Source organism: Rhodnius prolixus, unplaced genomic scaffold (genome assembly GCF_049639745.1).
Source record: "Rhodnius prolixus isolate KJV_2025 unplaced genomic scaffold, Rpr scaffold_18, whole genome shotgun sequence".
NCBI classification, from domain to species: domain Eukaryota; kingdom Metazoa; phylum Arthropoda; class Insecta; order Hemiptera; family Reduviidae; genus Rhodnius; species Rhodnius prolixus.
The window spans coordinates 2,882,179-2,906,912 of NW_027411636.1; the positions used below are offsets into that span (position 1 = coordinate 2,882,179).

The window sequence follows — 24,734 nt, forward strand, 5'->3', positions numbered from 1 at the left end:
GCTCTATTTTTAGGAAAGGGAAAAATTCGTTCATTGAAGTGTATTTCAAATTTTTTTAACAAAATTTAAAACATAGAATTTTAATTACATAGTTCAATCTCAGACAAGGATATTTCGGATAAAAACACAAAATCTAAAATTTGAAATAACCGTAATAACTTAGTAACAAGAGATGCCAACAAAAATTTTAAAAGACAGCAGTAAAAATAAGTTCGAGATATTAGTAAATGTTAGTTCAAAATTCCACCGCTTCGCTGCAGCACTTTCTGAGAGAATGAAAGCAACATTTTATGACCAAAGCGCAGCCTTCCAGTCAAAATATTATTTTTTTTAAAGTCAATAAGTCTTTTTCCAAGGTCTGAACTCCTGCTTCAATTTACTTTCGGTTTCTCAAGTTAAAAATTTTCTTTCAGTAATACATTTTCTAGTAGTTCTAGGCTAACCATATGTTTTCTTTAGAACGAACCAATTACATTATCTCGCATTCCTCAAACTGGTGAAGTCAAAACTGAAACTTTCTTTTACACTAAAAAATTGAAATGAAAACCAAATAGAGGACCATTTTTTTGTTACTTTTAAACTACACACAACACCTAGACGACCCATGCTACACTGGAATACAGATTATTTCCACACTTAATTATTAATGTTGTTTAATACCATAAAAAATTATATTTTGACAACAGATAGATACCTAGACCCTCAACCTAAGTCTTTCTATTATCATTTTTTTTTCTAAAATGTCCACGTAAATTTTTTCAGCTTGTTGCTTGTTTAATAATAACTTATATAAAAGAAGTTTACCTTTATTTTAAAGTTAACGTAGAAATCTTTCAGTGGTAATTGACATATCATTCTTAAAGAATTCAGTTCATTGGACATCAATATCATTATCCTAACATAAAGAAAAAACTTTCAAAATGTTTCTTATAATCTGTTTATAAGTCTGTAATAAAAGACTGTGGGGCTCCCACAGTATACATCGATTATTAGTAACCTAACTTGTCGATTATCCTTGTACGATCCCTAACCTTTCATAGAAAGAGGTTATATTATTTATAGTCTATTAAAATTTTTCTTTTACTTTAGGAATAAAATTAAATTAATTTCTAGCCTTAAATATTTTATTTAGTAAGTATTTTCTAAAAGGAAGTCGACGAAATGAGTAAAATATTAGCTGTCACTAAGAAGGTAGGATAAGAAAATTTTCTATTTTCTTACTATAAAATCAATATATTGCATTTTAGACATGTATTTATTTACTATTAATCTCGTAGGCTACTGGGTTAACAGGCCTTGCGGTTTCGAAGAATCCAGTACATACGTTGAATGTTCTTTATGGCAAAATATTACGTGCTCTTGAAAAAATACCCCAAGAAGCAGCATATAGAAAAACTACTGAACAAATTGTGTCAGCTCGTTTAGCGATTGTTAATGCAGTAAGAATAATTTTCATTTTAATTGAATTTGGTATATATTAGTTAAAATGAGCAAATATTCTATATTAACTATGTGAAGTATATTTGAACTGGTTAGTGTAAAAACTTGTAAATAATCTATTTTGAATACGTTTAGGAATTTTGTAGTTTTAACTTAAAAATTCAATCAAATTTTCATGAAGAGAATAAAGTTAATACTACTTAAACTGTTTAAGAATTAGGGTGTAACCTAAGAATATGGACCAGGTCTTGTTCCCCAGTCACTGCAGTCAAAGGTTGTGTGCGACTCCCTTGCAGTTCTGGAGTCACTTCTTTTTCTAATGGCTTGAGGTTTTCCATTTTGCGTATTTCTCGAATTGCCAGGGTTATTATGATAAAATTATTGCAAACTAGTTTCTATGGTTCCGACTTGTTACAGCACCTCGTCCAGTTCTGCCTATAATTGGAGTTTGATAAGGGATGCCGGAAAAGTATGAATTTTTATTTTTCTTAAGAGTCGGAAGTAATTGCCTATTGCAGTGGCATAATAGTGAGGTGCCCGTTTCCTTTTATTCCTGAAAAAATCCAACAGCTTTTTGTATTTCTTTAGCCTAAAGTGACTCTTCAGGAATCCTACGATTAAAAATCCGAATGGCCGACCGACCTTCTTGGATTAAATTCGTCACAAATTAAGGAGGCATGATGATGAACTTCTTTGCCTGACTGGAGTGGCTTTTGCGACTTATTTTGCTCAAATTTTCTGATGTAATGCCATAAAAAGTTAGGCCTGTAAAAACACCATGTCGATATCCCCACCGAGTTCCTAACAGTGAGGTCTTTATCCAGTAGATTTCAGTTCCTTGGGCCTAACTCAATGGTATAGATCCACAAGCGGATCCTGGGCGGCTTACCTCCAACTTTAGGCAGGTGGGACCTGTCACACACTTGCACTAATTCCTCTAGCCCACGTCTCCAACAGCTGGAAAATGGTCTCTTGGAACTGTGTCCGAGTCATGCCCCTAGTGAATTTTTTTTGTTGTTGTTGGTTTGTACCATATTGCTAACCTTTCATGATAAACAAGACATCAGTTGAGTTTCCAGTTCGTAAAAAACTGTAGATCTGATAACTTTACTTATAATTAATGTTTCTGAAGTGGTTGCTCCAAAAAGTTCACATTCTATTCATATTATCCATCGTTTCACTAAAATTAATTTGATTAAGACTCTGACTCAACACTCATGTTTTCTTGAAGGCCAAGTCTGTGGAAGAAATCGAGGAAAAAGTGGACTGTGGACAAGTAGAAGAATTGATAATCCAAGCGGAAAATGAATTATCATTAACTCGTAATATGACAGTTTGGCGGGCATGGGAAGCGCCTACGACTGATGTACCGCCAAATCAATGGACATGGCCACCAGCTAAATTACCAAAATCTTAATAGGGGGTTATTTTACTGTAAGTAGTTGGTTTTTCGTGAACAGACTAATTTCACAATCTTATGATTTCCAGATAGTTTTTGGGTAATCTAAAAATGAACTTTCATATTTTTTTTTTTGGGTCACCTTTGAATTAAACTGGGCTAATAAAATAATACTCTGTGCATAGATATATTCTAAAATATTCTATGTATGTGTGTATCAAAAGTATCTGCATTACGTAAGTTTAATTTATATATAATTATACATACTTATGTATAATACAATAATTAATATGCCCGTATTATTTCTGTAATATTTAAATTGATTAGTCAATTGATTCTTTAAAGTTGACATTCTGCTTATGAAGGAAATGCAAATAAAGTTGTTTTGTTTTAAATAATTATGCTTCTTTTTTTCTGTTAAAAACTCCTATTTCATGACTTTGCACGATCAATTGGTCACGACATTCCTTGACTGATTCCTTACATGATCATTGCAACATATTCATTACATTACTCCAGAGCGAGGCCCTGGAAGACTTGTGAACAGCTGTTGCACAAGAGTCAGTCGATCCTAAGCCCTAGGAGAATTTGCTACTACCACCAAGATCTGCACCAGCGACGGCTCAAGGCGGGCTCTCGCCCAGACCCTTCTGCGCTCATCGCCGCGGCCCATTACATTCAGTACATCCGCCAGAATGTAAAGGGACTCAGCCAGCTTTGAATTGTTTCTTCCATGGCTACTCCAGCACCAAAGGTAATGAGAGATACTACACAATAATTCACACTGACATTCTGCCATCCACAAGGCTTGATGAAACACTTGACTTCTAAGTTTCGAGGAATCCATCTTCCTCAATAATCATCGTCACTCTTTAGTCCGATTTATCTTGTCTAGTTTTTTTCAGCCAGCTGTATTTGAACCTTCAACTCGGAGACATACTCAAAAAATTATTGTTTAATCAACAAACTAAAAAAAAAATTAAAATAGCTCTTACGTTCTCTTAAATGAACTAACGATGAAATTATGAGAATTTACCTTTCCCACAAGAGCTGCCCCCCATAATTTTTTAGACTTCTCTTTTGCGGTCGATTTTTTATGTTGGTGGTAAAATAGCAAGTAAAAGCTATGGAGCTTAAAAGCAGGGGAAAAAAATCAGCATAAAGTAAACAAATTTAATGGTAATCTCAAGAAGTAACACATGTACAGAATGAATGATAAAAGGTAGACGAATTCTCGGAATTATCACCAGCGCTATTGGGAATTTGGCAATCCGCGAGATGGACTTAACATATGCATTATAACATAAAAAATCTATATCCGACTCCTTCGTAATTCATAAATCTACAGATTTATGTCTATGAAATTATTATTTATATATGTTAATGTCATTTGTCTTTGAAATATCTCCAGGTTCAAACAATTCTTCCAAATAAATAAGCTGCCCTGAATTATTAGAACATATTCGATCGGCAATATTAGCTTTTTTGTCTTTTTATACTATTAAAAGGCGAGAAACAAAAAAGTGGCTAGTGGAAACCTAAAAAACAACACAACAATAATGGAAGCTACATAGATACTCTAAAAACTTTCAATATTTCATTTTGTCATATCCATGAAAATAATAGCCACAGAGAAATTTGTGTGATTTGCTTCATAATTTCTTAATTATTAAAGCTCATCTGAAAATTATGTAAAAAAAAGGTTTTTGGCTAAAGGAATTGTGGATAAGAAATATTTTCTTCATATATATAACTGATAATAATTGTAAAAATCATTTATTATTTTGTACAATACCATGTATTAATTTGTGTGCAGACCAAAAATTAGAAAATATCTTCCATCATCCTATGAAGTTGATTACAACAAGATGTAGTATAACATGGGCAAAAATAAAGTCAGCAAATCCTCTTTCAGGGCTAATTTTTGAAAACTGCACCTTATTTTGTGGATTTACTTGTAACCTCAGACATACTGGAAACAATAAAACATGAATTTCTTCACTCATTCAACTTATAAAACAAATGTAATTGATATCATATTATTTAATTTACATACCTGCCAATACAAAAGAACTTACACATGAAATAAATCCACTAAGAAATGAATTAAATGGAAATGTACCAACTAGGCAACAGTAAACAAATTGTAAAATACCGGTGAGAAGAACATACAATAGGTAAGCGTCAATTATCTTTAGCTTTTTCGGTGTATGCGCCTTGTATTCTGAATAAAACTTTCCTAATACGGCTGTTAGCATTTTTGGAGAATTTAACCTTACTCTGTTACAAAAACTGTCGTAAATAAAATTTACTCTCACTTGTATAAACTTTGTCACTTGTTACGTTGGAACTTAGAAGTAGAGATTCAAGAAAGGTTATGCAGGTTGGACCACTTTATATACAATCTACACTAAGTAGATTGTAAATAGTAATTAAACCAATTTTATAAATTCCACATAGGATAATAAAATCATGTAATTAACTCACATAAAAAATGGAATTTTTTTTTTCAGGAAATTGAGGATTTAATTGTTTTACACAGTTAACTTGAAGCCCCCCTTGAAAGAAACAAACTTGGAAAGTACACAATTTAATTGGTGCAGCTTGCTGTTTTCCAACTTTGTTACTTTAACTTGTTACGTACAATAGGCAAAAAAAGTATTTGCACACCCTGTTATTTCAAGGTTTCATATAAAAAAAAAAATCGCTTTTTTTCCCAAATTACGTTTATTTAACTTCTTAAATTAAACACTATAAGATGATAAATAAAAATATGCAAAAGAGTCAAATAAATTAAGTATAAAGAACATAATGTTATTTTATACTGCAAAAAAAGTATTTGCACAGCTGTAATTTGGGATCTCTTGACATGTAAATAAAACAAATGCCCTAACAAAAGAGGATTAACGTCACCTTTGGTACTGTCTATACTCCCTTTACTAGATTCATTAGTTTTAATTGTGTTTTCAACTAGTGCATTGAGATGGCTCCAAAATCTAGAAAAATTCCTGTGAGTGTGAAACAGGAAGTGCTTATATTACATCGTGCTGGAAACAGTAATAGAGAAATCGGAAATAAAGTAAATTTATCGTTTTTAACAGTGAGGTATATCATTAAAAGAGGAACAACAGAAAATAAACAGCGAACAGGTCGACCAAGAGCCTTAAATGAACGGGAGAGGAGGAAGGTCGTCAAAGACACGCTGAGGAAACCAACTCACAGCGCTCAAAAACTTGCGCATGACCTGGCGTCTTGTTCAGGAAAGACGGTTACACCTCAAACAATAAGAAACGTCCTTCACAATAAAGGCATACGAGGCAGGCGACCCTTAAAAAAGCCATTTATTAGTGAGGTTAATAGGAAAAAACGTCTTGAGTTCGCCAAAGAATTTGTTAAAAAACCTGTTGAATTTTGGGAAAAAATTATTTTTTTCTGATGGAAGCAAGATTGAGGTTTTTAAACCACAAAATATAATAACAATCTGGAGAAGAAATAAAACTGGTTTGAATACAAAAAATATATTAAAAACTGTTAAGCATGGAGGAGGATATATCTTGGTTTGGGGCTGTATGGCTTATTCTGGGGTGGGTAATTTAGAAGGTTTTGAGGGCATAATGACAGCTCGGTCTTATTTGGAGGTGTTGCGAGGCAACTCGAAGGCAAGTGCTGTAAAATTATGTTTGGAGAACGATTTTCATTTCCAGCAGGATAACCATCCAGAACATACGGCCAACATTACAAAAGAATGGCTCCTTTATAATGCCCCAAGAAGATTACTGAACCCACCTCAATCACCAGACCTGAACCCAATTGAAAATCTGTGGCATATTTTGGACAGGAAAGTCCGCCAGACCTCTATTACAAGTAAGGAGCACTTAAGACAAGTGTCAGTTAATTCCTGGAACAATTTATCAGATGAGGTGACAAGAAATTTAGTTGAATCAATGCCAAGGCGTTACAAGCCGTAATTGAAGCTAAAGGTATGCACACTAAATATTAAGGACAATGTTATGATTGGTTATGGGTCAACCAAATTATTTTTTGAAATGTTTAACTAGGTGTGCAAATACTTTTTTTGCAGTATAAAATAACATTATGTTCTTTATACTTAATTTATTTGACTCTTTTGCATATTTATATTTATCATCTTACAGTGCTTGATTTAAGAAGTTAAATAAACGTAATTTGGGTAAAAAAGCGAATTTTTTTTATATGAAACCTTAAAATAACAGGGTGTGCAAATACTTTTTTTGCCTATTGTATATCAGAATAGAATGTTATGTGATCAGAATAGAACTAAATAAACTAAATTTCAGAGATACAGGTTTATCAATGTAATTTAAAAATGAATCTGGTGAAAAGCTTTTTGGTTTTAAAACTGCTGAATTTTTTTGAGTACCAGAAAAACTTTTGTCTTGCTGCGCATTCCATCATTTTCAGTAGATTTCCCTTGCTCTGGAAACATTCCCTTTAAAGAAGTAAGAAAGGGTAAAATTGTAAAATAAAAAAGTGAAGAATAATAACTATCAAAGCTAATGAAAAAAGTACAAATATATAATTTTCAATGATTACAAGTTTCACAGACACTGATATTTAGGTTATAGAAAAGAATTTAAAAGACTTTTATTATTGCTAATGGATTATTTGAAATTAACAATAAATTAAAGCAACAAGACTGTAATGAAATGTAAAAATTTGATTTTCTCCAAATACTGAGAGATTCTTTGACTTCGCGTTGATCACGTTTCATGGATCATGAATTTTTTGTATTTGTTTATTGAATTCACTTTTCAATAATACTAAAAATTTAGTTAAAACGCTGCAGCATTTGAAGGCTGCTTCTTAAGAAGAAGAAACACAGCTGATTAACTGAAATAATATAATTACTATTAGTGAATCTGATTTTAAGTTTCATTATTTTGTTAAATTTCGTGTAGCGTACTCGCATCTTCTGATGTAGTAATCAGCCAAGACTCGCCAGTTTTTTAGAATTGTAGAAAAGATTTAACACCAAATGATCAACACAGGAGCAAATAAAGTACATATACGAATGAAATGCTTCGCTCGCTTTTGTAAGATCATCAAAGTTTTATAAACTTTTAGAAAATAATAACACAAATTCATAGGCGATGGAATTCTTCAAACCTCTTCGAATTGCGCATCATGCGCCCAATATTTTCTTATTACTAACTGGATGAAGTAGTTGCTTTCACTACTGATTTTCGAAAACAAAAAACTGTTTATTACTTAAATTATTACAAACAAGCTATATGAAAAAATCCAGACGACTGTTTACTAGGAAAAGTGAAAATCTGGAACGGTAATATCATTTCCAATTTGACATTTCCAGTCGCAAATGAACGCTGTTTTACTCGCGATTATATCAAATAACAAACTTACGACTAACTTTTTTTTTTCACCAAAAAAATAATTCACATGATTTCTAATAATTAAATAAATAATAATAAATCATTCTTATTTATAACAATATTTTAAAATAAATTACTTACACTTACAATAATTACCAAACAAATAAGCATTTACTAAAATATATTTCTCTAAATAAAGTCACATAATATATATTATCTATATAATTAAATCAATTTAATAATTGACCAGTTTATTGTGGCTTGCCAAAGTTTGTATTGTCGTAGACCTATTTATTGGATAGTTTTCTTATAACTAAATTTGATGCTGTAAAGATAATTGTTAGTTTTTACTCAGATCTTAATACAAAATTGATTCGTTAATCTTTTAAGCTTTCAACAGATATTTGTACATCAATAAGCGCTTTTTTTTCTTTTCTTGGCGATGATCGACAGAGCGATATTTTCTTTTAAATCTATATAATTAACCTTCTTTTTTTTTTAAGATTTATAATTATTCAATAAATCATTAAATTCAGACTGTTGAAGATCAGATACAGACTGACAACTGCTAACAGAATTACTTACTTCTGACCAATTAATTTCCGAAGAATCGCCAATTGATGAAAACTCCACCACAGGCATTGATGGTACATCTTGAGCTAATTCTCTCATTTCTGAAAACATATGTCTAATTTCTTCTTTAAGTTTTTCAATTTTATTTAGATCAGGACGTTGTTTTCCATTGTTTGTTAGCTGTTGATGGCGCTGCAAATGCTGTTGTTGTTGTTGTTGTTGTTGTTGCTGCTGCTGTTGTTGTTGTTGTTGCTGTTGCTGTTCTTGATATGTTTGCTGAGATGTTGTTTGTACTTCAGCAGAAGTCTGTACAGAAGTATATAGTGTGTCGCCGATTTTTATAGTATTCGTTCGTTTATTCCGTTTTCTATTCGCTGATGGTGAAATTGGAAAGTCAATCTCTGATCGCGCAACATCACCACCGCCTGTCGATATTGTACTCAACGCTACCCAAGATTTAAGCCTTGCTCGTAGCATTGATTCCGATGAAGAACTGTTTGGCGATGAACAAACTAATTGTGGGCTCTCTCTTCTTTCATTTCCACAAGCATTTACTACCAGATCACAATATTCCACAGGTTCCGGTGTTGGAGGACGTGGATTTTCTTGGATTTCTAGATTTTTAATTTTGGATTTTTCTGACATCAACCGAGCCATACTTCTGTGCATAATTTAAGAAAAAAAAATAAAAAGATTTAATTAAAAAAACAAAACAAAAAACATTTTTATGAAAAAAATATATATACTTAGATAAAAAGCAAAACTGACTCCAATTCTTTAGACTTTTTCTGCAGTTCCTGTTCTTTGATGGCAAGTGCAACTTCCATCTTGTTTTTCTCTATAGTTATTAATTGGAGTTCTGCTAAAAGACTTTTGTTCTCTTGAGTTACATCGCGCATCATGCTACTCAACTGAGCTACTTGTCCTCTAATCCTTTCCATGTCCTGAAAATCGTAAAAATACAAATAATAAAGCATTTTCCGGGTGTTCCGCACCATGTTGCAAAAGATGGCTGTAACACAAGATGCTAGAAAATAGAAAGGTGCATTAACAATTGAAGAGCTTGGTGCAAAAAAGGAGTTATCTACTGTTTTTTAAAATTTTTAATAGGGACAAAAAACTAAATATGCTTTAAGATGTATTCCTTATGTTGTGTCTGCTGTAAGTATTAGTTAATAAATTGTGATTTGGGGCTCAATTTGAACTTTCTAGGGCATTTTCTAAGCTTGCTATAAGCAAAAGTTATTTTGCAGCTAACTCTTTTTTACACCAAAATCATAATTTTCAGTAAAACTTCGAGTACATATTAAGTACTTTAGTCCACAGGTTTCTTGTTTTTGAGCTTTTTGTATCTTGTCGAAGCGAATGTTAGATATATTATTACGCCTGTCAAAAAGAAAAATAATAATATCTACTTAATACAAACATTAAATAAACCTAATATAAACATTTTTGTTTGATTGATTGCGTCATCTTTTCTTTGGAGCAAAAGAAAGTTATTTGCAGTAGAAAACTCATTTTTGCTCCAAATCTAACCTAGGTTAGAGAATAAGTAATAATAAACGAGTCTGCATAAAGACTCGTTTATGCACCAAAAGATATAGAATTGAACATACAATAGGGGGCGCCTAAACACATTTTCTGAAAAAAAATGTAGATAACTCCTTTTTGCACCAAGCTCTTCAATTACTCTTGAAGTATATAGAGAAGATAACTAGCCCTTTCGGCAATGCTGAAACGAAATAGGCTAATCTTTTACCAAATTCTCATCAAAAATCACAAAAACTGGACACATCTCAAGGACACTTACATGGCGACGGATACAGGGACATTACATTTGGAATTGGGTATGTATGTAAGAGGATTTACTCGAGAAAGAATGTGGAATTAAGTTGAACTATTTCCACAATTAACACCTTTCCACCGAGCGGCAGAACAGTGACTAATTTAGAAAATAAATTTTGTGGCGAATACACGCGTCTTCCTTTCACAGTTATTTCCGGTGAACAATCAGAATCTAAAATTTGGACCAAAACCATTCCAAGAGGGAGTAAAAAATGGAATTCACGATTCAGAAGGCTTGTCCATGGAGTAAAAAAAGAAACTTCTTACAACAGAAAATAGCCATGTTATTTAGAATTCAGAACCAAAAAATTCCATTTTTTGATTTCCAAGTGTTCTAAGTTCGGGGTAAAAAATGTTTCTAAGTGTAACATCAAAGATTGTATTCATCCTTTATCTATATCCTTCATTATGTCCGGGATTCGCCGCAGCTGGAACCCGCTAGGACTTAGAATGCCAGTGTCATATTAACAAAACCAAATTATCCATACCTTGTTCTCATTTTGTAAACGTTTAACATGTTCAGTAAGACCTTCCATTGATCTTGTATAAGTTTCCAATTTGGCAGACATTTCTTTTATTTTAGAATTTGTTTCATTTAATTTAGATTTTGTTTCCACTTCACGTCGCATTGATTCCACTAATTCAACACTCTTCTGGGAAGCTTTTCTGCAACAAATTAAAATAAATAAATAAACAATGTACTTAAACATATTTCAAACAGTTTTATAATAAACCAAAACTCACTCAATGGCAACATCCCTTTCTTTTTTTAATTTCTTACAAGTAGCTTCCAATTCTTGATATGTTGCTTCCAAATTAAGTACATCACCATAAGAAGGACGCATTTTTGGTTTAGAAAAATTTGGTTTTGGGTGAAGATATCTTTCATAGGAGCTACTTCTGTAATCTTTCGCCAGCTTTGTATTCCAAAAATATGAGAAAAAAAAAAATCAATTAGGAAATAATGATCAACGATGTTGAAAATGTGGTAAGTGCTGGAAAATATGTCATAGTAAGCATTTTTTGTTTTGGATCCTTGAGACAGCAACTGTAGTGCGAGTCAGAAATCTCTACACCAAGCTAATTAATCTACCTCTGAATATGGAAGAAAATCCGAGGTTTAATGAAGTTCTACTTTTTATTCCAAATAAATAACTAGAACCGATTGATTCTTTTTTAACTCTAAACGGAGAGCGGCCTTTGCCATGTAAATGATATACATAAAGCCATTACTGAAACGCCTTAAAATAAATGATAAAAAGCATTATTACATTATATTTATACCCTCTTTACAGAGAAAATAACAAAAAATCACGCCAACAAACTTTATGCAGGTCCACCAGATGGAATTTCTAGTTCTAATTAAACAACAGGGTTTGAAGAAAAGCTCTCATTAGAGTCTGCCTCAATAGATCCTATTGTACACCCTCTGGTCGAACCCAATGAAAACTGAACTAATCGTATTTAAGACAGACAAAATTTTAGATCTGTCCAACAATCCAAAACACCTACCAATTGAGTTAATATGAGTTTTACCTTGAAAACTCCTATGTAAATATTGGACTTGAAATACTTACATTGTCAATGTTACGACTGTCTCCTCTGTCAAGTGGTAACCTTCTTAATACCAACTCCATTTCGTCCAGCATACTTTCCAAATTAGGATCATCTAAGAAAAAAAAGATATTAAACGGGAGTTATTTTTTATAAAATTAAATAATTAAAGGAAAACTACTTCTATTAAAACTTATTTTTACCTTTAAGTTTGCTTTTCATATTCATTATAATGTATTGTATGGTATTCAAAGGTTCATTATTAATGTATTTGTCTTTCTTGAATGACATCTCGCCGCACTGAACACCTCTATTTTTCATATAAATAGCTTGAGTTTCTACAGGTACAAAAGATGCCATTGAACTGCTTGTACTAGTCTTCATCTGTGTATAACCATCTTTTGTGGGCACAGTTTGGCAATATATATTTTCCTTAATATTATCCACATTGTTACGTTGTAAGATTGTACCCCATGATGGGTCATTTTTATTATGTGAACACTTTTTTGGCAACTTTACAGGTTCTATATTATTTTCATTATACATATGGCAATTTGTCTCTCTAGGGCATCTAACTGATGTGTATGTACGATTTTTTTTAGTATTCTGACATTGTTCTCCACAATTTTTCCGTAAGCAAATCTCATCGTTAACATTCTGTGAATTTATATTACTAACATCTTCAATCATTTCTCTTTCTTGGTAACAATGAGGAGTGATATCTGTTTTCGTTACAGTAGCTGAAGAGGTTTTTTTCCTGGTTGTGGTAATATTACTGGCATTTTTACGATTCATCACTGTTCGTTTATCACAATAACAATTTGGCGGACATGAATTTTTTTTACTAGTAACATTATCTAACCTTACTTTACATTTATCGATATCTTTATTGAGACAGTCTATCTCTTTAACTAAAGAGAAAGTAGTCATGTCAGATACATTGGGAATGATTTAAGATAATTGCATAAAAGTTACCTGCTAATTTTTGAATACTCTTTGAAAAGTACCTCTTCTATCTAAGTGGATGAAAAACCACAAATAACTCTAACATATTCCTAAAGCTTTATAAATAATAATACCATTTTTGATAAGACAGTAACATTTAAAAATTAAGAATTAAACAAAAACCGCCATGAAGGTTATAATCAGTGTTTACATGAATTGTACTGAACGTGACCTATTCTTTTATACTTTAATAATTATAGTAATTTCTTTTTGTATCTTTTTTAGTAAAATGTAAATATATTTTAAACATTTACTCTACAAGTATAATAATTTATAAGCTTCTTATTTAGTATGCAATAACCACCAAGCCCCCTCCTTTTTTTTGGCGCAACTGCCAATCTATCCAGTCAAACTAGACGAGAATTCCTTATTTTTCCTTTTATTTTTAAATACAATCTAACATTAGCTTATTCACTGAAGCAAAAATCACATTCTTTTGTTTATAGCAAAACAAAAATTACTTGTTTTTTTACAGTAATTTTCAAATTGTAATTCAAAATCAGTGTAGACAAGTAGACTGTATACAAAAGGTAGCCCAGAATTTGATTTTAAATCTGAAAAATGAATGGAAAATTAGAAATTCTCTTCTAGTTTTGAACAATAAATTAAAAAAGATTGCAAAAGAATGAAGAAAGAAATTTCAGTCTTTTAAGTAAAACTAGACAAGAATTCTTTATTTTTCCATTAATTCTGCAATCGTAACTTCAAATTCAGGGTACCATGTTTGCAAAATCCTTCTGTGGCTTAGTTATAAAGCAGACATCCAGTCAAACTAGACCAGAATTTCTTAATTTTCGTTAATTATGCAAATCCAATTCAAAATTCAGCCTACCCTGTGTATAAATTCCACTTCTGGCTTAATTATTTATTTACTGAAGCCGAAATCTCAATCTGTTCAGTAAAACTATCCGCTCCAATTGGCCCCTGTATATCTAAATACATAAGTATAATAGTACACAAGAAATTAGGACCGTACATTGTACAATAATGACATCGCGTGGAAATCCAGAACCTAACCTACCTCAGTGGTTACCTTCGCTAAGGTTTGTTTATCTTATATTAGAACTAGAATTTCTTTCTAGCAGGCAATTTCTTCATTTTTTTTGATTGAAATCATTGAATCAATTGACTAATAATTAAATAGAATAATAAATTATGCAGGATGCCTCACATGCCCTCGAGCTAGGTCCACACTTCTAGGCTAAAGTGACCACATTTTCATTGAGGCAAAGCGGGACAAATGGGATGAAATGAGAAATACAATTTAGTTATATATATTTTATTGTATACATTCATATACTTGTAAAAAAATGTATTTATTATTAATTATTGGTAACTATAAAAATATTTGTAAAAAATAATAATTTGAACATCATGATTTTTAATCAAATTAAATTTTTTATTTAATAAAAATTATGATTTTCTTTCAAGGTCATATTTTTGATCCGAGTGAATACTTCGCAATAGATTCGGATCATTTATTAAAATGTGAAATATTTCACATGAATTGGTCAAATTATATTTTACACTTAATATAGATTTTAAAGTTTTAATGTTCAACTGCGTTTTTTCAGTTGTCCATATTTTATTGGTACTAGAAAAAACACGTTCTGTTGCTGCATTTGTTCCTGGAAGGGAGAGCGCGAATTCTACAGTTTTCAAAATATTTTGATAAGGAATATTATTCTGTATAAAATGAAGGAATAACTCCGTCCATTTTTTGTCTGTTTCCACATTTGCAGACAACCAACATTTAATTTTTTCATCTGTAACATATCTTTTTACCAATGACACCTCATCAAAAAGTTCATTTTCGCAAATATTATTTTTCGGAAAATGGTTACTAATATATTCAAAAGATTTTTCCACATATTCCCATAAAATCTCCTTTTTTAATGTCACCCAATTAGACGATCCCAATGTACGAGACGTAACGACAATGATCGAACACCACCGAGTAAATCTAACTCGGTACATTGCCTAATTTAGTTTACTCTGCATGCATTTTATGTGCTTTTTTTAATGTATTTTTTATTTCTTTATATTCACCATAATACTTAATAAATAATAGGTAATACATTTTTACAGAACATTTTAAATAAGAAATGCAGATATTTGCTAAAAAGCGGGACATTTTTAAAAATCGGCGAGACGCGGGACAGTCCACTAAAAAGCGGGACTGTCCCGCCAAAATCGGGACGTGTGGTCACTTTATTCTAGGCTGAAGATTTTGATTTCTTTGCTCACTTGTAATCCTTTGTGTAGTTTAGTGTAATCGCCCAAGTGCACGCTAAAGCAAATACCTCTAACTATAGTGAGGGAAAATATTGTAATCGTTCATATAAACGATTTTCACTTTTTTTTCGGAAAACTTCGTAAGTACATTAAATAGACATGAGATTTACAAATTTCACTTTCATCATTTTCCTATAAAAACTAGTTTAATACAGTTCTTGGAGGAGGGGTTTATCCCAGTAAGGTTTTTACCAACCATATGTTGGTAAGAATTAAATATAGCTCAAATTTTCGGAGTTGGAGGAAATTCTGTGACGAAGGACGTAAAAGATAGGTAGTAACAGATAGAGGTTGAAAGTGATCTCATCAAAGATTGATGATAAATAAATAGATTCAGATTATTTGGTTGATTTATTTCAAATAGTTGGATATTCGTTTCAGACTGTCTGACAGCGAAAATTACAAACTTTTTATAAGAACATAATTGACTCAAATTCCCTTTGGAAGATAATTGTTGTAATTACATTGTGATGGAAGGGTGCATGTTAATTGATAATAAATAATGCATACTCGTTTCTTACTTGAACAATTATTGTACAGTTCTATGTGAAGTTAGTTGGCTAGTAGTTCTTTCTAACTGGATTTGAAATAAAAAATAAAAATGGCGTTTAAAGAAATGAACATGTTTTATCGTATATTTCATATGTTTGGTGTCTGGTATGCTCAACCAACAGACCTCTATGGGACTCTGAGTTTTATTGGACAAGTGTTCCGGCATTTTCTGTTTATATTATCCTGGTCTGCAGAAGTAGTGTCTGTATATTTAGAAGGATTTCGACGAAGTATGAACGGAAGTGCTTTCTTTCTGATTATTTCATTTGTAACCGTTTTTGAAATAGTAATGATTTTCTTAAAGAGAAAAGAAATTCACTGTATTATGAACATGCTGGAGATGTCGGCAAATAATCGCAGTGGTTGGGAAAAACAGTACTTTGACCAGCGAACAGTTTTTGTTAAAAAAGTGGTGAAAACTTATCAAACAACAATGATAGTTATTGGCCTGCTACTGTATTTGGTGTTTCCAATGGTGAACGAGTTGCTAGAATTGTATGGCGTCCAACCAATGAATGTGGCATTGCCATTCAGCGAACTATCTATTGAGGGACCGTACAAGAAAATACTAGAGAAACTAAGAACATTTTGGGGCATCATCTGGTGTTTACATGGGATTACATTTTTCTCTTGTGTACATAGTTTGTTCTTCACGTTCACACTTTATACGGCCGCCGAAATTGATCTCGTCTGTGAAAAGATTAGACGCTTAAGCTATATTGACGATGTGGAATATTACAAAGTTGATAAGGCCAACAAAAATGGAATCTCGCTGCTAGAAATTATCGTACATCATCAGTTTGTGCTTAAGTAAATAAAAAATTTCCCTACTTTTTCTCTTACTAGAGTAGTTTGGCGAATTTTGTATTACGAGATTTCCATATGACGGTGAGCGTAAGTAGCTCATAGGAAGACAAAATCTAAAAGCTTGCAGCTAGATTCGAACCCGTGATCTCCATTTTGAAATCCAGTATTCGGCTAACCACTTAGCTGATTCTTTCCCAAACAGTCCAACAATCTCAACTGACTAATGCACACCATTTTAACTAACCAAACAATTTCTTAACGTGTCCGTACAAATATTAGCCCACCAATTGCCCAAAACCCTTTTTCTTTAATGCATGTGAATTTTTGTATTGTTGTCCTCTAGCAAAGATGTAGATACATCGTCTACCAAATGTGTTTTAGTTCAACATATAATATCCGAGTTAAAATTTAAATCAATCAAGTTTACAAAAAACTTTCATATTCCAAAATAAGAGCCGAAATTGGGCTTCACCTCCCCAGCTACCAAATTAGGCATAGTGGACGAAGCGCAGGTGACAAGCTTGATCTGTATCGTTCTAAGTATTCTAAGTTTTAGTATGCATTAATTTAACTTAAGGCTATAAATGATAAGCTTCTTACAACTTACCCTTTCCTCCCAAGAATGATCAATCTTATTTTCTCAAAAAAAAATCCCCATACGAAGATCTGTAATATTTATTTAAATAATGAACATCCGTATTTTAGGCAATTTTAGTCGTAAGCAAGCCTCTAATGCAGTGATTCCCAAAGTGTGCGCCGCGGCTCCCCGGAGCGCCGCGGTGCCGTCATAAGGGCACCGCGAAATATTCCAATTAAACAATTCGGCAATTTTCTTTGGAATTTCCAATTATCGAATTTTTTGCTCCAACAATCGTATATGCTGACAAAATTCCAAGAATTTAGCAACTTTCGAGCCTTTCATTGTTTTCTTTCCAATCCACATCTTTTGAAGGTGCGCAAGCACGGCTTCTCCACCCAAGCTTTAGTAGTCACTTCTTCTTAAAGAATCTCTTATTGACTTGTCTTGCGATAATACTTTAAAGTTAAAATTTGGTAGCATGGAACTTTCTGATTTTTGGATATCAGTAAAAAATGAATATCCATCCACTGCTTAGTGGTAAAACACTACGAATATTAATTCCATTTGCATCATCCTATTGGTACGAAGCTGGGTTTTCGGCGGTTGCGGTAATAAAAAGTAAATATCGCTCGAAAATTAACGGCGTACAAGAAATGAGGGTAGCCATATCCAATTTTATTCCGAGATTTGAGAAGCTGTGTAGTGAACATCAAACCCATCCATCCCATTAATGATTTTAATAATGTTAATCATCAATGGACGTTCAATAAATTGTTTGTGAATTTAAAATTCGTGTTTAAATTATTTATCAACTAACTTAACCACATGGTGGTTGTCCCGTCTCGATATGGATATTACCGAAACAGTTGGAATTAGATATTTTATATTATCCCGAGGAAAATAGTAAGTATCTGTTCGTAATTTTTCGTTGTTAAATGGGTAATCGCTTTTGAAAAGGAAAGTTTTCGAATTTTTTCAAAAAAAGTCAAAAATTTAGAAAAAAATCTTATGTATTAAGGGCGCCGCGGGAAAAAATCCGATTATTTAGGGAACCGCAAACCAAAAAAGATTGGGAACCTCTGCTCTAATGTGTACACCTTTAGGGCAATTTTGACGACTATCAAACTGTATATTATTAGTAACAATTAAATATGGTTTAAAATGCCAAGATATGTATAATACTTAATAGAATAAAGAAAGTGAAAATCTGTCACTTTTTCTTTTTCCAGGACTCCCAAGTTCAGGGACTCTGAGAATTATTTCATCATAATAACAGTCCATGAAACTTTATTTTAATATTTCAGGCTGAGCAAAAAGTTGATCAATCTTTTTGGACTGATTTTTGCTTTGGAGAACACGATCGCTGCTGTGAGCCTGTGTTTAAATTTAATCACTGTACGTTTTGTAAGTATTACTGTTAAATTTCTGATAGTGCGTACCTGCATTATACAGATTAAGAACAGCAAAGAGCCCAAACTATTTCATTTATTAATTCACCGTTAATGGTCAGGTCAAAATCACTACTCACAAATTCTTTTCTATGTACGATTCACTCCATCCACTCATGGAGATCTACAACAAATATTTTTAAAATATTTTCTTGGAAATGATGTAAAAATACATTACCCTCCACCACAAATGTGAATTCAATTTAAATTTATAGCGCCCCATCCTAAAAAAAGCAACCAATACTCGGTACATAGTTGTTCTTGAAACTATCATTTTTTTCATCCCTTAAGATAATTCAACTTTCATTAATATGCTTTATTATTATTATCTCCTTATTAGTATTATTAAAACTGTCCGGTAGGACAGTTGTATAAGGATTGATCGTCAAAAAGTGCACGAAAAAGCGTAACGTTAAAAAACACCCAACTTTGACAATTTTTTTCTCTTTTTCTATAAAAGATAAAATTCCCAAATTTTCTTTAAAATATAGGGCAAACCCTCCTTTATGACTGTAATTTTTTTGCAACCCCCCAGACCTAATAGATTTCGAGAAAAAAGTTGCCGAAAATGAGCAAAAACGGCATTTTCAGAAATTGTTGTTGTTCTTGTTCTTCTTCTTCTTCTTCTTGTTGTTGTTACCTTTTTTGTAAACTACGTAGCGCCTAAACGCGAGAACCGATTTTCATGAATGAGGTGACATTCGATTCGGAATTTTATGTAGATGTGCCTTTTGGGGGTCTCGACGCTGTACACCGAATTAGAGAGGAGTTAGCCCCCTTTATGTAAGGCCCCCTTCAAAATTATTATTACTAATTACTCTGTAAATCTTAGCCCGATTTTGATAAAATTTGGTAGGATGATAGAGTTAGGGCTCCCCTACGTAACATTAAAGCGGCGATCTGCTCTTACACTAGTTAAGGGGAAGTATAGCAATCGTTTCAAATTATCGACAAGTGAACTGATTTTCATGAATGAAGTGTCATTCGAATCGAAATTTTGTACAGATTTGCACTTTAAAAGTCTCGTCGCTACGCCTCATATGGAGGGGAGTTTGCCCCACCCAAGTATGGCCGTTTCTAAAACTATTATTACCAATATTTCTATAACGCTTTGTCCGATTTTGATAAAATTTAGCACGAAGAAGTGATTAAAGCTCCTCTACATGGCTGTGAAGTGCCATCATGCTCTTACACCTACTAAGAGGAAGTACTGAAATCGTTAAAATTATCAATGAGTGAACCTATTTACATTAATGAATTGTCGTTCGATTCAAAATCTTTGCCTCTTTGCCTTTTAGGGAGTAGTACTGTAATCGCCCGTTTATTTTTCTTACTCCTCTTAAAAGGAAGGTCTGAAATCGCAGTTTAAATTTGCTTTTTACGTACAAATACCTTCCTATTTTATATAAAAAGGCTTTCTCAAAAAAATTGTTATTGAGGATGGTTTGGGGACCGCAACTATAATCATTCTTTAAAAAGATCTCTCCAGTGGTAGTTACGGTTCCTACTTAACACCTTATCAGGTTATAATGATAGAATTGCTTATTCCTAATTTAAAAAAAGCAGTAAAGGAGATATGTAACTTAGCAAAATAGACAAAAATGAAAATCTATCCAAAAGGTACAAAAATCTCCTTAACAAAAACTTACAGTTTAAAAAGTTAAGTATAAGGGTTGATTAAGCGCCAAAAGGTACACAAATTTATTAAAAAAAGCAGTAAAGCAGATATGTAACTTAGCAAAATAGACAAAAATGAAAATCTATCCAAAAGGTACAAAAATCTCCTTAACAAAAACTTACAGTTTAAAAAGTTAAGTATAAGGGTTGATTAAACGCCAAAAGGTACACAAATCAGCTAGTACCCAACATTTCATTCAAGCTTAGTTGATATAATTTAAGTAATTTTGCTGCATTAACTTTTCCTTCACATTTTTTAGAATTTATTAGATGTCACAGACCCTTATGCTGGCCATTTTCATCTACAAAATATTTGTTCAAGTAGCACTGTAGATTGACTTTAATATCTATTAATCTATAATAATCAAACTATTAATTACAGGTTAAAAAGAAAACGGTATAAAAAATAAAAAAAATTACGAGGCTACAAAATTTAAAAACTTTTTTAAAAAAATGCTTACACCAACATACATCAATGATTTCGATTATTTTATTTTTAATAAAAATCGTCGGTTTAAGTTCATTCTTCGATTAAAGTAATTGTTATTTTATGTAGTAGTCAAACGTTTATAATAATAGGTAATAATTATCTGGCTCTATCGCAAATAATATAGTTTTCTTCAATCACACTCTCAATGTAGCTGTTCTTCTCACAATGTTATATATATGTTATGTAATATAAAATAAATAAGTATTGCATACTTTTAGGACAGCTAATTATTCCAGTATTTTACTATAAGTAAAATTAAATTACAATTGAGAAATGAATAATTGTTGTTGAATAATCTACTTGTTATTAACTGTGTGTTATTTGTGCTCACGAATATTTCGGTAAGACGAATTCAAGTCTGAAATATTGTTTTAAATCCTCCGTGATTCAAATTTAAACAGTAGCCGACTCTAACTTTGTCTTTTTCTACTTTAACATGCATGTATAAGATGTGACAACTTCAGAATAAAGGGCATATTAAAGATAAATCAGAAGAATAATTTGGAATAGAGTTAAAATAAAGTACCTATTTAAAAACGAAGATATAATATACATTTTATCATAATTATAACCAAATAATATTATGAACGAACTGGCCAGCATAAGGGTCTGTGACATCTAATAAATTCTAAAAAATGTGAAGGAAAAGTTAATGCAGCAAAATTACTTAAATTATATCAACTAAGCTTGAATGAAATGTTGGGTACTAGCTGATTTGTGTACCTTTTGGCGTTTAATCAACCCTTATACTTAACTTTTTAAACTGTAAGTTTTTGTTAAGGAGATTTCTATATTTAGTTCCATTTCTTTAATTAACAACACATCTTTCCACTGGAACAAACATGCATTCATATTATACACATTGTAACCTGCTCAAATTTAATCAGTGTGGAGGTTATGTAGTTCGAACTTTAAAAGATTTATAGCTAAAAGTTAAATTTCTCTACATATACTAATGATTAAATATTTCATAATTCATAATATAATAACCCTTATACAACTGTCCTACCGGACAGTTTTAATATTTTTGATATACGTATATAGATCGATGATGTATGTGAGAAACCGGGCATTATTATGGAAAGTACCATTGGACGGATGTAATCACTGATTTTGAAAGTGTTATTCAAGGAAAAAATAAAAACCAAATCCTTGTTTGAACTAAAAACCTCTGTTTTAGGAGATTATGAATAGTAAGCCGGGAGTTGTTATCATTTCTGTGGTATCCATGTTCTCAAATGTGATTCAACAAACCACTGTCTACTACTTTGGAAATTATCTTACTGAACGGGTAACTGATATCAATGGATTATTTAATTTAATCTATAAATTCACAAAATAAATGAAATGTAATCATTTTTTGAACTTACTGTATATTTTTGTTTTAGTGTAATGTGATTTATGAACGATTATATGAATTACCGTGGTATAGACTACCACCGTCTGTTAGGAAAACCATAAGTATCATGTCTAGACAAGCATCCATGCCCACAGTGATCAACTACCGTGGTCTAGCACGGATCACACTGGAAAACTACGCCCAGGTACGATATTGCTTCAATGCATGAATTTACAGCAGCCTATTTAAAAGACCTATTGTGAATCCATTGGGTGTAACCAACAGAGGTGCAATATAAAGTGTACGCATAGTTTTGTCCAGATCTGAGGAGTCTGTGGTGGCCAGTAAACTTAACGGCAAAATTTAGCCAATAAGTCTGAAGTTACTTGGCTATCGAGGTTTGTAATGGCCTCTAAGATAAGCTGGACAAGCATTTATCTCTCTCATTACTTTGTTATCTCACTTTTCACATTAAATAAGATAAATTTAAAATATTTTCTTATGCTTTAATTTATAAAATGAAATAATTTATTAAAAAAAAAATTGAAGTAATTGACCAACGAAATAACATTATAACAGTCAGCTGTCCAGCTTTCCCGGGCTTTGCATATGGATTATGAGAATGCCGTGGAAGGCTCAAATAAATCTCGCAAAGGATTTCCAGAATGTCTCTTATCTAACTGGCCCTGGAAGTAGATGTAACAAAACTTGGGTTAGGCGCCACGCTAGCCGAGCGGTTAGAGGCTAGACCAGCAAAGCTAATATGTATTGTGGTACTGGGTTCAATTCTTGGTCTTAGGCCTTGGAATTATTTAATGGTTAATAAGAGAAATTTACGGTAAAGTATGTTTGCTAGTCGCCTCCGTCCACGACACCTAATTGGTAGTTGGACGTAAAGCCCGCCTGAAAAAATAGGCGATTACTTTACTTGGAGCGGGTTGCCATATGGTGAACTTTAAGCAGGTATCCACTTTGTTTGAAGTCACGGGTAGATTGGTTCTATTCACAGTTCACCAGATGAGGTAATGTTTAACCGGTTCGTTTCCAATGGTTTCTTGCGGTTGCACTGGAAGATTATTCTGTATGTACTTGAGTAACGTAAATAATTTTAAGGTATTACTAATGTGTTTATCTTTCTTTCTTTTTGTTTTATAGTTGATGAACGCTGCCTACTCTTACTTCACGGTGATGAGCTCATTGCTGGACGAGTAGCGGGCCAACAGGTGCAGTTGCAGCAAGGGAGTTTACCTGATAGGTTGCTGTATCACTTTGCTTCTTTATTGCACCATCTGCCGGCACTTTTTATTGTCATCAAAGTTGTTTAGATTAGAACATAGAAGGCGAGACTGTTTCTCAGCCCAAAAGAGACTCATTTTGCCGCCTCCATTGTGTGGAAAACCTCTGCTTTTTTTCAAGGGCCAGTCACACGGTTGTGTCATTCCCTCTGATCCCTTATCACTCTCTCTCTCTCTTCAAAAACTCTCTCTTATCACTCTCACTCTCTCTTCTACAAAAAACCTCCTTCACATCCTGCAGCCATTTCAAGGAAGGTCTACCCGCAGCCTGCTAAATCAATGATTGTTATTTCCTGTTAAAGATCATTTCCGTATCGTTACTAATACCAAATGTTAAAAAGAAAAACTTGCCAATTGAATTGTTACAACAATTATTGCGACCAAAGTTGTCGTAAGTATGGTTGATTGATTTCAAGGTCACACAACAATTTTATTGTTTCATTGATTGATTGATTGATTGATTTTAATAATAATTGGTATCCAATTTTTTTTCCTAAAGGGCAGTCATTTTATTAATTGTAGCCAGCAGATATTTCTATAATTCTAGGGATCAGAAATTGATGCTCAATTATTTAAGTTTAATCAATTATTTCAATGTTTCAATCCAGTAACTATTAATATTTTTCTATCCATGAATTAATAATTATTGATTAATATTTAATTTAGTGGCTCCTCCCCTGATGGTCGTGGGAAACATTTAAAATTCCGTTTGATTTCGCGTAATGAACTAAGTAGTAAGTACGCTAAGTAAGTGGGCAAAAAGAGAAGGCACTTCTAAGAGCAATGGTGGTCAAACATTCCTCTGAAGTGCTATTTCTGAAAATTGAACCGTCTCACCGCCAATATTACGTAATAAGAAATGTGAGTCTAAATTTCTAAATTTAAGGAAGACCAAGTGGAAGTGCCACTTAATTGTCAAGATTTCCCAGTAATTTAAGATTTTGCCCAGTAAGAGCTTCAACAATTTTATTTTGCAGTGATTAGAACATATAAATGTGCAACATTTTATTTTGAAATTAATATATGATTGCATACACTTATAAGTTATGCTTTCGGGTAGATTCCC

At 32.4% G+C, this 24,734-nt stretch overlaps 4 protein-coding genes across 5 annotated transcripts; 2 read left to right on the forward strand and 2 right to left on the reverse strand.

The window, feature by feature from the left end:
- Positions 1 to 1,031: 1,031 nt before the first annotated feature.
- Positions 1,032 to 3,238, forward strand: LOC141462256 (NADH dehydrogenase [ubiquinone] 1 alpha subcomplex subunit 5-like). Its single transcript, XM_074143962.1, has 3 exons — positions 1,032 to 1,191; positions 1,278 to 1,439; positions 2,672 to 3,238. The coding sequence occupies exons 1-3, from the start codon at positions 1,162 to 1,164 to the stop codon at positions 2,855 to 2,857; spliced, it is 378 nt and encodes a 125-aa protein (XP_074000063.1). The 5' UTR covers positions 1,032 to 1,161; the 3' UTR covers positions 2,858 to 3,238.
- Positions 3,239 to 4,589: 1,351 nt separating this feature from the next.
- On the reverse strand, positions 4,590 to 5,220 carry Dad1 (dolichyl-diphosphooligosaccharide--protein glycosyltransferase subunit). Its single transcript, XM_074143963.1, has 2 exons — positions 4,896 to 5,220; positions 4,590 to 4,811 (listed from the first exon to the last, which is right to left on the reverse strand). Exons 1-2 carry the CDS (start codon positions 5,095 to 5,097, stop codon positions 4,681 to 4,683), a joined length of 333 nt encoding a protein of 110 aa, XP_074000064.1. The 5' UTR covers positions 5,098 to 5,220; the 3' UTR covers positions 4,590 to 4,680.
- Positions 5,221 to 8,695: 3,475 nt separating this feature from the next.
- Positions 8,696 to 13,408, reverse strand: LOC141462255 (uncharacterized). Of its 2 annotated transcripts, none has more exons than XM_074143961.1 (6): positions 12,384 to 13,408; positions 12,204 to 12,295; positions 11,371 to 11,543; positions 11,115 to 11,292; positions 9,550 to 9,725; positions 8,696 to 9,439 (listed from the first exon to the last, which is right to left on the reverse strand). In XM_074143961.1, exons 1-6 carry the CDS (start codon positions 13,108 to 13,110, stop codon positions 8,707 to 8,709), a joined length of 2,079 nt encoding a protein of 692 aa, XP_074000062.1. In that variant the 5' UTR covers positions 13,111 to 13,408; the 3' UTR covers positions 8,696 to 8,706. The 2 variants fall into 2 exon arrangements, with proteins under 2 accessions (XP_074000062.1, XP_074000061.1); XM_074143960.1 differs by having other exon boundaries at positions 8,696 to 9,442.
- A 2,416-nt stretch (positions 13,409 to 15,824) lies between these two features.
- Positions 15,825 to 24,430, forward strand: LOC141462170 (odorant receptor 43a-like). The gene is made up of 5 exons (XM_074143804.1): positions 15,825 to 16,842; positions 18,724 to 18,823; positions 22,215 to 22,325; positions 22,423 to 22,578; positions 23,529 to 24,430. Exons 1-5 carry the CDS (start codon positions 16,082 to 16,084, stop codon positions 23,583 to 23,585), a joined length of 1,185 nt encoding a protein of 394 aa, XP_073999905.1. The 5' UTR covers positions 15,825 to 16,081; the 3' UTR covers positions 23,586 to 24,430.
- The last annotated feature ends 304 nt before the right edge of the window (positions 24,431 to 24,734 follow it).

Excerpts from the sequence above, each read along its gene's own strand:
- LOC141462256 (XM_074143962.1), top strand. The coding sequence starts at position 1,162 with ATGAGTAAAATATTAGCTGTCACTAAGAAG. Across the intron at positions 1,192-1,277 it reads TATTAGCTGTCACTAAGAAG|GCTACTGGGTTAACAGGCCT; the intron begins GTAGGATAAGAA and ends TTAATCTCGTAG. Across the intron at positions 1,440-2,671 it reads GTTTAGCGATTGTTAATGCA|GCCAAGTCTGTGGAAGAAAT; the intron begins GTAAGAATAATT and ends GTTTTCTTGAAG.
- Dad1 (XM_074143963.1), bottom strand. The coding sequence starts at position 5,097 with ATGCTAACAGCCGTATTAGGAAAGTTTTATTCAGAATACAAGGCGCAT. Across the intron at positions 4,812-4,895 it reads AAGTTCTTTTGTATTGGCAG|TATGTCTGAGGTTACAAGTA; the intron begins GTATGTAAATTA and ends TATTGTTTCCAG.
- LOC141462255 (XM_074143960.1), bottom strand. The coding sequence starts at position 13,110 with ATGACTACTTTCTCTTTAGTTAAAGAGATAGACTGTCTCAATAAAGAT. Across the intron at positions 9,726-11,114 it reads GTTTACAAAATGAGAACAAG|GACATGGAAAGGATTAGAGG; the intron begins GTATGGATAATT and ends TACGATTTTCAG. Across the intron at positions 9,443-9,549 it reads AAAAAGTCTAAAGAATTGGA|AAGTATGGCTCGGTTGATGT; the intron begins GTCAGTTTTGCT and ends AATTATGCACAG.
- LOC141462170 (XM_074143804.1), top strand. The coding sequence starts at position 16,082 with ATGGCGTTTAAAGAAATGAACATGTTTTATCGTATATTTCATATGTTT. Across the intron at positions 22,326-22,422 it reads GAAATTATCTTACTGAACGG|TGTAATGTGATTTATGAACG; the intron begins GTAACTGATATC and ends TTTTTGTTTTAG. Across the intron at positions 22,579-23,528 it reads CACTGGAAAACTACGCCCAG|TTGATGAACGCTGCCTACTC; the intron begins GTACGATATTGC and ends TTTGTTTTATAG.